Source organism: Limulus polyphemus, unplaced genomic scaffold (assembly GCF_000517525.1).
Source record: "Limulus polyphemus unplaced genomic scaffold, Limulus_polyphemus-2.1.2 Scaffold2233, whole genome shotgun sequence".
Classification (NCBI taxonomy): domain Eukaryota; kingdom Metazoa; phylum Arthropoda; class Merostomata; order Xiphosura; family Limulidae; genus Limulus; species Limulus polyphemus.
Window position 1 is genome coordinate 76,939 of NW_013667843.1, and position 12,696 is coordinate 89,634.

The window sequence follows — 12,696 nt, forward strand, 5'->3', positions numbered from 1 at the left end:
ACGTTCGTTGTTATAGCGCGACTGTTGAAGTTGAGTGTATCGTAATGTTGTATTCGGAAAGAATAAACCAGTTTTATTAAGAAAGGACTTGTGTCGCTAAAGTTTCGTCGGAACGAATTTACGGAAAATCAATTAAAGAACGGAGAGGTAACAATATTATAACTGTCCATTGTTCTTTATGAATATCAGTCTCTCAAATACCTTGTCAGTAAAGCTAGTACAGATAGAGTAGGAAATTGTTTTCAAGGATCTTCCAATAATCTAGAAGATTGCTAGGAATGCAAGGACCATCGAGTTAGGTGTTGATCTCTGTTCTTTTTGAAGATGAGGTGGCTGGTTTCATGGAGGCAGCAAAGAAACTAAATAATTTACTTCTTTTACAATGGGGGTTTATAGTTCCTTTTGGTTTTATGGTTGGTGAATTATTTGTTGAGTAAACTTTCTTGATTTCTTGGTACAGGAGCATTCTATTCTATTCATAGGCCACAGGTCAGTGAAACACCAGTCAATTTTAAATCTGGGATATAATGCCACAGGCAAGCAGAAGACAATATTGTTACGTCTCCGTTTGTTCGTTAATTAATTTTCCGTAAATTCGTTCCAACGAAACTTTAGCGACACAAGTCTTTTCTTATATAAAACTGGTTTAATCTTTCCGAATACAACTTTACCGATACACTTAATTTCAACAGTCGCTCTATAACAAACGCTATAATTCTCAAAGAACGTCTCACGTGCTCGTGCTCTACAATACTCAGTTCAATTACACGTTCTCTGACTGCAGTTCAATTACTCATTACACTGTTGTTCCGTCACGTTGTGAACGTCTTATATATACAAGACTACCCCCAATCTAGTAGTCTCCCAACAATTCACGAAGGTTCGAGAAGGACGTTGCGTGATACTAGTCACGTGATCTCGCTGACGCAACAATATGTTGCTCATGCTGAGGCAGCTGTGCATGAACATGTTTCTTCAATACAGAGACAAGATTGAAATTATATCTTGACTGCATCCTGTCAATCTGAGTTATCGGTCTATAGACATATGGCACTACCTAACTGAAGGTAACAATGTTCTGACCTTGTGTGAAATATGTTGCTCTTCAAAAGATGTCAGTATTTTCATCAAATGTGCAAGCACAGTTCGATAATGAAAAGTAAGTTTCGATGTACCAGTATCTAGATTATCCAACTTCTCCTGGAGAATCTTCAATAAAATCTTACTCATCTTAATTTATGAGTTCCGTCATGTTAGTGTTATCAACTGAACTCTGGTCTCTCTTCAGTTGCTTGTTTGATGTGTTTAGGACATACCCTCTAACTGATTTCCAAAACTGTCGTTTCTGTTATATAAATGACCCTTTTCTATTTTAAATAATTTATATACAAAAGCATACATCATTTTTACTGTCAGTATTATAAAAGAATTGAATTCATTTCCTTAGATTATGATCTAACGTTATTAGAAACAAATACATAGAGTTACAACTTTAGTTGTGAAATTCGAAATATTATGATTACTAGGTTTAGGATTATATTTTAAAGTTGATTTTAACATTTGTATATATTAACAAATAACGCCTTATTTATTCTTACTCTCAGATAAAAAAAATTAAGACTTTTTTTTTAATTTTGCTCAAAACAAAACATTTCACCCATGTACTATTTCATTTTACACTTTTTCTTTATTTTGAGTCTTTATAATGCGCAATTTAATCAGAAGGGGTCAGTATTCTGAGAGTTCGATTGTTCACTTATTACTCTGGTTACCATACTGATGATATACTAATAATAAAACGTAACTTTACATAAAGATCCTGCTTCGTAGATATGACGAGCAGGTGTTGTTAGTTGGAATGCGAGTATTATGATTAGGCTTAAGTAAATTGTAGTGTCACGCACGTGCTCGTTAATATTTTATTTAAATAATTATGATGAAAGATTCTAGCAAAATTTTTTCAGGTTACAAAGCTCTAGGGTTTGTGAGTAATCATGTCCCTCTTGTTTTGAGATATATTAATAGAAGGAAAGAGAATTTGGCAATAACTGTGATCGGGAAAAGCTTCAATACGTATTCATGTGGAAAATTAGCCCTTCTCAGTACCAGCAGTCCACATCCCGAAGAAATAAAATGTATAACAGCAGACGCTTATCTTGTGTTCACTGGCTGCAAAAACATAATTTACTCATGGCAGAGAGGTACTGAGTTGAAGCATGTGTATCATGGACATGAAAAGGATGTACATTTATTGATGCCTTTTGGACCACATTTACTGTCTGTGGATGAAGATAGCGTGCTGAAGGTCTGGGAAATTAAGTCTGAGACTTTGTTTTTAGAATTGTATTTTAATAACAACACATTCCAAATCACTACAATTTTGCATCCAAATACCTACTTAAACAAAATTCTTCTTGGAAGTGAACAGGGAAGTATGCAGTTGTGGAACATACGAACCTGCAAATTGATTTATACATTTACTGGATGGAACACTCCTATTACTGCACTTGAACAGGCTCCAGCTATTGATGTGGTAGGAGTGGGACTTGGAAGTGGGGATATAATCATTCATAATCTTAAGTATGATGAAGTAGTCATGAAGTTTAATCAGGAATGGGGTCCAGTGACAGCATTATCATTTCGTACTGATGGTCAGCCAATTATGGCATCTGCTAGTTCATTAGGTCATATTGCACTGTGGGACTTGGAACAACAGCAATTGCAAAGTCAGCTTCGTGGAGCTCACCAAGAAGCAGTGACTGGCATGAAATATTTCCCAGATGAACCACTCCTGATTACATCATCTTCGGATAACAGCCTAAAGGTATGGATATTTGATTTACCAGATGGAAGTGGTAGGGTACTTAGACACAGAGAGGGTCATAGGGCACCTCCTACTAAAATTCAGTTTTATGGCTTATTAGCTGAGAATATATTAAGTGCTTCACATGACAGCACTCTTAGATCATTTTCCACCATTGGTGACAATTTGAACAAAAGTCTTGGTCAAGCATCTTTTGACAGAAAACTTGCAAAGAAGAAAGGTGTTCTGCATGACCAGAGAAAAATGCCTCCCATTCTTGATTTCAGTGCTGAAACATTTCGTGAGAAAGATTGGGATAATATAGTTGCTTGTCACAGAAATCTTGCCATGGTGACAACTTGGTCTTATGGTCGATGCACAATGGGTCAGCATAAACTTTTACACAAACGATTTAAAGGGCAAAAAGGTGTTGTAGCTCTGTGTGTAAATATGAGTTCTTGTGGAAACTTTGTCTTTATAGGTTATAACACAGGTCATGTAGACAAATTCAATGTTCAGTCTGGAATTCATCGAGAATCTTATGGGAAAGTTAAAGCTCATGATGCATCAGTAAGAGGGATTTCAACAGATGGGTTAAATCAGATTGTCATCACTGGGGGAGGTGACAGATTTCTAAAGTTTTGGAAATTTAAAGGTGGAGATCTACTTGAAGAGGTGTCATTGGAGTTTGGAGTGTGTGAGTTGAAACTCCATCGAGAAAGTGCGATGTTAGCTGTTGCATGTGATGATTTTACAGTATTAGTTGTAGATATAGAAACTCGGCGCATTGTCAGAACATTCCATGAACATTTTAGTCGCATAACAAGTTTAGCTTTCAGTTCTGATGCTCGTTGGTTGATTGTTGCTTCCATGGATTCATCTATAAAGACATGGGATTTGCCCTCAGGTACGCTAATTGACTGTTTTCTTACTCCAACAGTGTGTACAAGTTTGACCCTGTCACAAACAGGGGAATATCTAGCTACAACTCTTGCAGATAACCTGGGAATATACCTGTGGTCAAATGTAACTCTGTACAGTCACATCTCTTTGTGGCCATTACCTGTAGATTATGAGCCACAGTTACTAGATCTTCCTTCTGTATTAATTGAACATAACAGAACTCAACAATCATCAACATCTGATGATCTGCATGAAGGGTTAGAAGAAGATGAATTTGTAGAATTCAAGTCACCTGAACAAATTTCGAAGGATCTTGTAACGCTCTCTCTTTTGCCACAGTCTAGATGGCAGAATTTATTGAATTTGGATATCATTAAGGAAAGAAATAAACCAAAAGATCCACCAAAAGCACCTAAAGCAGCACCATTTTTTCTTCCAGTTATTCAAGGCTTGGAGCCAAAGTTAACCAATTTATCTAAAGATGAAACAATTAAGTCTAAGACGTTTTCATGGAAGGCACGGCCTCTTTCTCCATTTGGTTTGATTATTCAGGAATGTATGAAAAATGGCAATTATGTATCAGTTTTTTTGGAGTTAAAGAGAATGAGCCCATCGGCCATTGATATTGAGATGAGATCTTTGTCACCTGAAAATGGAGGCTCAGTAGAATTAATGATAGGCTTTCTTAGAGCACTGGAAGAGGAAATGAAGTCAAATAAAGATTTTGAACTGATCCAGTCATATTTTGGCTTGTTTCTGAAACTTCATGGAAGTATTGTATCATCTAACAGTGACATGTGTAAAATATTATGTGAATTATCTTGTGAACAAGAAAAAGCTTGGCAAAGACTGCAGTTGAAATTAAACCAAACTCTCTGTTTAGCTACATACATAAAAAATGCAGTTCTTTAAGTTCTGAAACTTTTTGTGGTCTTGATACATATATAATGTTATTGTGGTCTTGTTTGTTTTTTGTCAGATACTATGCAAATTACATTTACATGAAAAGTGAGTGTTAAATCAGTCTTTACATGTAGAAATAAATTTTTGGAATGTTCTTTACTGAATTAATGGATGACTGTTATGAGAAAAAGTTTATTTTTTCACTTTTTCAAATAAGTAATGCAATTCACACACAAGAAGTAACAGTAAATATGTCACCAAATATGTTATGATAAAATTGCACCAGTATTAATACAAAACAGGAGAAGCAGTATACTTAAAATGGTATAATTTTCTTTTTAAAAAAATGAGTCAAAATTGTATGTTTATGAATTTTAGGTAATGAAGTTTTTCTCACTTTGAATTATTACTGACACCATTTTCTCTCTCTCCTATTATTTGTAGAAGAATTAAAAAGAGATTTGATTCATGTGTTTATCCTTTTCTTTGTCATACTTTTAAATAAACATCTCTTATTTTTAGCTATACACAGAAACACATTTGGTAGTATAATTACTTATATTTGGCTTAATAACTGTCACATTGACATGAATTTTTCTACATGTAATTGCCCAAGATATTTCACAGATGTTTGTTCTCTGATTGTAAGTATTAAATTTTTTATGCATTTATTGCCAACACTTGCAATTTAATATACAACATTTTATGATTTCTTTTATTATGCAGTTTTGAGACTTATTACATACCTGTTTCTCACAACAATTAATTAATAACACACTTTTCAATGTTAAAAGAAAGGTTATATAATGCGGCCAATTGCAATGAAAAAGCTAAAATTTACATTCATGTCATCAATTGTTGTCACATGAAACTTGGACAGTTGGAATAATCTGAAACATTTAGTTTATTGATTAGTTTATTATTTTCAGGAGTCATGATACAAATTAAGGTGAGCAGGCTTGAATTATTGAAAATAATGAGAAATCATAATAGAAATATTTTAATTACTTGGATAGCTGGAATAATTGGAAATGCTAATATTTGTTAGTTTATTATTTTTATTAACATTATTGGATTTAATCTTAAATTAATTGATTATGTTACATGAAATTAATCAATGTAATTATGCTCATAGATAATTTCCCAACTCTTGTTATCAAGATATATTATGTGGTTGCAACTTTTTCTACTAACTGTAAATTAAAAGATGGATTTTGGTTGTAACTTGAAGAATATTATTACAATCAATTAATTTATTTGTAAGACAATTTAAATGATTTCTGTTCTAAGAGAAACTCAATATATTCTAAGGAAGTAAACTAAAAATAGTCATGTTTCACATATTTCAAATATTTATCAAATTACAATATTTAACTCGCTGCAGAACAATTTAAAATGGGATAGGACATTACATTTTTTTTCTATGTGATCTGCTTAAGTGGTGGAATAAATAGGTTTAAAATATAAACTTAAATACTGAATGAAATAGAGTTGGGATTTGAAAGTGAAGATGCCTATTTCTTCTATGAAAATTTGTTTGAAGTTATAAACTTGAAAAATGGCTGTTAGTTTGGATAGTACTAAACTTTATTTGTTAAGTATGTGGATATTTCTTATGAAGGCCTACATATAATTTTGTTTTCACTGGTAGATCATGTTAAACAAAGAGTTTTCTCAATGGAAAGAATGGCCTTTTATCTTGCTTGTTCTTATGTAATAATCTTAAGCACTGAAATCTTGATGCAGACTTGTTTTAAAACAAGGTACTTTTTAAAACTTTTCAAATGGTTTTCTGTATGATGTGTTCTTTGTTAAATTTTTTAAGCTTTTTTTTTTTGGTGGATGCATAAATTTGAAGAATTAAACATATATTTAATTTGGCATAGGCATTTTGTTTGCTTTGTTAGGTGAGTACAGAATGAAGTGAATGACTATATCAACTGTTTTCTTACGTTCTTATATTGAAAAACTTCACTACAAGTTAAATTATTCAAGAAGCTATGGTGTTATAAGAGAAACATTCTAGCAAAAACAAAGTGTCTTACACAGTTATTATAATAGTACAGTTTTCTCATATAATGCATGTAGAAACAATACATTCAACCTAACTTTTCCACAATGAAAATAGTAAAAGCCTTATCAGTATTGTAAAAATATTTCCATTTTTAAATCACACTACTTATATGATTTCAAATTGGCAATATTTTTACAGTAAAATTTAATATCTTACAATTTAATCATTAAGGATATAAAACTTAACTCTCAAGACAAGGACAAGGTTGGACAATTTTTGAACATTTTACATTCTCTAATCTACTTGCATTTATTAGAGTTAAATGAAATGTTTGTTTTGTTTTATCTACATTAAAGGATAAAATACTTTTGGCACAAGTGCAGAATTTAAATACTTTTTAATTTCACTACAGGATAAACTTTTATGTTCTGTTTTTTTTTTTAACTATTCTATTGAAAGGTTTTCAGTCCTTACCGGTTATTAATATGACTTAAAGTGTTTTAATATAAATGTGAACTGTTAAAAAAAAGTGTGAACAATAACCTTTGGTTTACTATGTACATTAGTGAAAACAGAATTACTGAACACAAGTATTTGTTATCATTGATGGATAATTCATAATATGTCCCATTTGTTTTAAAGAGACAAAGGTAATTCTTTATATGATATTTTGTTGAAAAATGATTTGGTCATTTTCAAGAGAGAAATTGATGAAAGATATAGTGATAACTCTATTGTAGCTTTACTAGTTACAACTGGGTACTGAAGACATTCCTCATTATTGGAAGACTGATAATGTGGCAATTATTTCTTGAAAACAAATAAGTGTTAAGGGATGATTTGGAAATTTTTAGGCCTGTTACTCTGAATTCTGTTTAATAAAGATATAATCTAGTATTTGATAAATTTCAACACAGGTTTAGATGATTTGCTAATTTTTTTTCATAAGATGCACAGTTCTTGGGATTAGGGCACCAGAGTTATGTTTATTTTGACTATCAGAAAGCCCTTGATAATATTAATAGAAAAATAATTAGAAATTTTTCTGTTATTTTAGTTGGTTAAAAATAGTATTGGAGCCAATGCTGGAGCTTATGAAGATTTAGATTGAGACCACTCAATTTGCTTGCTTCATCAGACCAATACGTATATGCAAACCTAAACATTTTTGGCTCAGCAGCCATTGTAAAAAAATAGTGCTTTATACTACAAATCCAGAGTGGGACTAGAAATCACATGAATGTAGCATATATTTTCTGATATGAATGAAAAATTAATGTTTATTGATTATGCCTGGTGCTCATCATCATTTTTTTTGTATTTTGTCTAAATAATGTATGCTGATTAGCTACAGGGAGTAAAACTTGTGTTGCAGTATGGAAACTGTCAACTACTTTGAAATAAAACCAGTAAGTTACATCTAATTAACCTTTTACATTTTACTTTTAGAAAAACAGTTTATTTTTCAATTAAAATTAGTAATCAGTCAATATTTAGAAACTTTTTGAAATTTATCATTATGAAAAGTTACACATGGCCAGTTTGAAACACCCAAGTACAAAACTTGAAAAAATAACCTTAAGGACATAAGAAACCTTGAAACTTAGATTGTGGATAGAATGTTGGGAGTGATGATTAGTGAATATAATCATGATGGGAAGTAGACTCCTCCAAAGGTCTCTTTAAGATGCTAATTATTCTTTATGTCAATGACTTAAATACCAACCTGATATTACATAAACCAAGATGCTGGTTATAGCTGATAGATTTAATATATATATATATATTTTTTCTCACTCTAATCGAGAAAAATCTTTAAAAATTGTGTCAATAGTGTAAAATTACAAACAGAGTACAGTTACATGGAAGGGATTCACTTCAGAGAGGAGTAAGCAATGGAGATACTTTTTACAAGGAAAAGGATTTAGGCATTAATAAGCTACAGTTAAAATGTTGAAATAGTAGAGTGAATGCTTTGAAATTAGCAGAGTTATCTGGGTTACCTTATAAGTTAAGAGGAAGAAGATTATTGTCTCCTTGTGTAGAACATTCTTTTTTTGTTGTTGTTTTATTTATGTTCCCTTGTTGTAAGAAGGATATTGACATGGCTTAAAAACTTAAGCAAAATGCATGAAATGAGGCTTGGACAAATGAGAGGTAGTTGAATTTCTCATTAAAAAAGTACTGTAATCATGAGAGACGTTTCTGATTTGAATAATCCATGGAAATCCTTTCTATTAAAACTACTTTAATTTATACAATATGTTGTCCTACTAATTCAGATAAATACTTCTACCATTGCAACACATGCAACTAACTTTGAAATACCATAAATAAGAAAAACTACAGAATTATTGATTTAAAAACAAAACTGGAGAAGGCAAAAAAAAAAAAACTATACTCAAGAAACAAAAGAAAATAGCTCTCAACCAAGACTAAGGAACTGATTACACAGTTTATGGATTGTACTGATCCAGAAGCAAACCAAAACACACCAAGATGATGCCAGAATTTCTTAACCAATGGAAGCAAGTTAAGTATGAGAGCCCTTCTTCATGGCCACATATCAAGCCATAGCCATATAACTCCAACCATCATCATGTTATTATTGATCTAATGAAGAGATATGTGTGACAAAAACATCATCCGTCTCCCAAACTATGTAAAATATAGCAAGTTGACCATACAACTTCAGATTGTACTCTAGTAATATTTCAAAATTCACTAATATTTGGGTTGATTTTATGAAGAAAATTATTTTAATTCATCAGGGCTGGAATCTCCTACTGCATGGCTTGATGGTGCTATTGTGGTAATTGTTTGAACTCCTACACAGTGTTTAGAATCTGAACAATTAATGAATGGAAGGGTCTCACCATGTGGTAAGTCAATTCGATGAAGCCATGTTCTTGTAACAGTTATCCAATGTGCTATAATCCCTTCCAGATTTTTCATGTTCTTTAATCATTTACAAGAAAGCATGGTCCACCCAGACAGTAAACCTCCTACCACAAAAGTAGTTGATAATGCTTCACAAAGAATAAAACTAAACAGATAAAATTAAAATATTCATGAGTGGTGAAATTTTGTGTAAAGTGAAATACACAGACAGGAGCTTATATGTCATACTTAATGTGAACTTTATGCACCTAGTGTCTAATTTTTTTATGATTTAATATTTTTAGTTGTACAGATTTGTTTATTTTCTGAGCATGCAGTTTTACTAAATATATTCTTAACATTTGTTTTATACTAAGTTCTAATTAAAATACACCACAATGTAGTTTTTACAGCCTGAAACAGAACATAAAACCTTTGCAGAATTACTTTGAAATTGCCCAAACTTCTACTAAACTGAAAGAAGTGCATTTGGAGTGAGATATGTGTTAATAATTCCTACGATTAGAAGCTAGAGTTTGGCCTTTGTATAATGGATAATTTGTTCCAGTTGCTTGTGTAGAGACAAGTCTTTACAATTTTACTCCTTTTCTTCCTCACTGGGATCAAGCACTGTTCATTAATAATGAGACCATAGTGGAAGCTACCTGTTGTCGTGATGATGATAACAGCAAATGGTACAGCTGTATGCTGGTCAACTGTGAGATCCTAATGGAGCCTGGCAGACCAGGATGTTCCTCGGAACAATTAAGGGATACATTTATTATAGAGACATAATATACATGAGTACATGAATGCATTTAGAAATGGCACTTGACCAGAGCAACAGTTTGCACTTAGAACTACTACAATTGTTTGTGGGCCATTACAACTTGGAAACCTATACTTCTAGTTGAACTTCTGACCAGTAAGAATTCATCATATTTTTCCTGTATAAAACACTTAACATTTCTGGCTATCTTGTATACTCAACTATCTGGTTGCATTTCTGTTTACTTCACCACCTGCACTTCTATCTTGAGAACTTCATCTTTAGTGACTTGTAGAACTAGTTTGCCGTGGCCAAGGTTCACAATGAATCTTAACATTTGTTTCAGTTGATACACTACTTATGGGCAAAGAAAAGTTGCAAGCTAACCCAACCAACAAGCAGGCTCTTGCAGAAGTCATGAATGGGTTAATTGTAAGGTCTCCAGGGACTATCCAGCTCCCATCCTCTTCTGACATCCTATTAATTTTGAAGCTTCAAGTATCAACAATGGCTAGACAGTTTTCTTTACCTGACATGCTAGAAGAACATAGCCTTCCAGTAATGCAACCAGTCTAACTAATGACAGTTTTGAAGACATGAGTGCCTCAGTGAAGGTTGAGCGATAGTCAAGTCTCATTTCAGTAAATACTTTTAAGTATCCTTCAGAAGTTTCAGAGTATACAAAAATGTTTACACCTACTGTACACACACTTCCACTGTGAGTATTACATATTGTACCTGAGACTTACCAGAGTTGAGACAGATAATCAACATTAGTCTCACCCATGCCCAATTTTCCCGCCTCTGTCTTACCCTCGGGACTTTTCTGCGGTACTTTCCCACAATCCATCTCCTGTCTGAGACCCTTTACAGAAATCCTAAGGGATTTTCTGGGGACATCCTCTCCCTCCTCACCTACACGTTGGCTCATTTGTCATCTTCGGCTTGATTTTACAAACATGTTGTTGGGTCCCCTAAGGTGGATGTGAATTACACTTTGCAAGAATATAAATTTTTATGGCATTACCATCCTCTGAGTGCAATGGTTTTAATAACTTCATAGGTTCAGGAATGTTATTGAAGCATATGCTACCTAATGTACAAGATACCTTCACTTCAATAACTCACTTTTCTGTCTTTGAAAAACAGTTAACTTTTTCTTTTTTTTGGTGCAAGAAAAAAGTGATATATATACACCTGTTTAATTAACATTTTTACATCTATCCTTTTTTTGTGATGCTCATCATCTGAACTTATAATAAATGTCCATTAAGCTGTATATATATGTCATAAAGGATAAAAGAACATTAGCAATCCAGGGCATCTAAAATTATTTTTCTTTTGAGATAATGAATAGCTTTGCTTAATTACAGTTTAAATTTATCAATTAATTAATTACAGCTGTGATAAGTTTATCCCTTTAGTACACTTTAAGTTATTTAACTAATTAAAAATAAGCAAGTGTGTTGAGGCATATAGTTGGAAATAATGTGATTACCTTTTACTTAACTTACACTTTTAATATTGGAAAACTAAAATTTAAGTAAAATCATTTGTTGAATTGCATGACCTTTAACAAGTTGTTACAATTAATAAATTTTTGTTGTTTGTTTTAAGGACAAAGCTACAAAATAGTGTTCTGGGGAGCTTTCCACTAAATACGAATTGTTTTATTTAAATTTGTGAGTAGTATGTCAGTTTAAAAGTCATCTACTTCAAAATGAGAATGATCTACAAAAACTTGTACAACATTGCTCAGTAAAATTATTAGCATTAATTAGTTCTAAATTGTTTTTCATATTTTTGGTAAGTGCATGATTAAACAGCTTTTAATTTCTTGTTTTTAAAATTTTAAGTTTTATTGACATGTATGTATATTACTTACTATCTTCCATTAAAAGCATTTTTTTATATTAAGATTCCATTTGGGGAAATGACTGATCTATAGACTTTTTTTTTTACCATTTTCATTGTTATGAATATCTCCACAAGTGTTTATAGTGCCTTTTTTTCTTTATTATTGGTCACAAAATTTCAAAGTACTTCTCTTCAGAGTTTGAACAGCTAAACATTTCACATTTATTTTCCGTGTTTATTTTACAGTCAATGACTGAAAAATAAATTCACTGAAAATAAAGCAACAAATCATCCCTTGTGTCATTAGACTGTTTATGTGAAAACATAATACAATACCCTTGAGAACAACAAAGCAAGCTCACATATATAAGCTGATTTGATCCTAGCTCCAAGAACACAATGTGGAATTTATCGGCTTATATATCTAGTGTTTACAATGAGAATTCCACAAAGTAATAAGATTGCATTTTGAATCTGTGAAAACATTTATTACCTTATATGGTTAAGAGCTGATCAAATAAACATCACAAGTGATTGAATATTGGTCCCCCTTCCAGGATGTTTGAA

At 32.2% G+C, this 12,696-nt stretch overlaps 1 protein-coding gene across 1 annotated transcript; it reads left to right on the forward strand.

Moving 5' to 3' along the window:
- Positions 1 to 1,867: 1,867 nt before the first annotated feature.
- On the forward strand, positions 1,868 to 4,764 carry LOC106466354 (WD repeat-containing protein 36-like). The gene has a single exon (XM_013926634.2). The coding sequence runs from the start codon at positions 1,934 to 1,936 to the stop codon at positions 4,616 to 4,618; it is 2,685 nt and encodes an 894-aa protein (XP_013782088.1). The 5' UTR covers positions 1,868 to 1,933; the 3' UTR covers positions 4,619 to 4,764.
- The last annotated feature ends 7,932 nt before the right edge of the window (positions 4,765 to 12,696 follow it).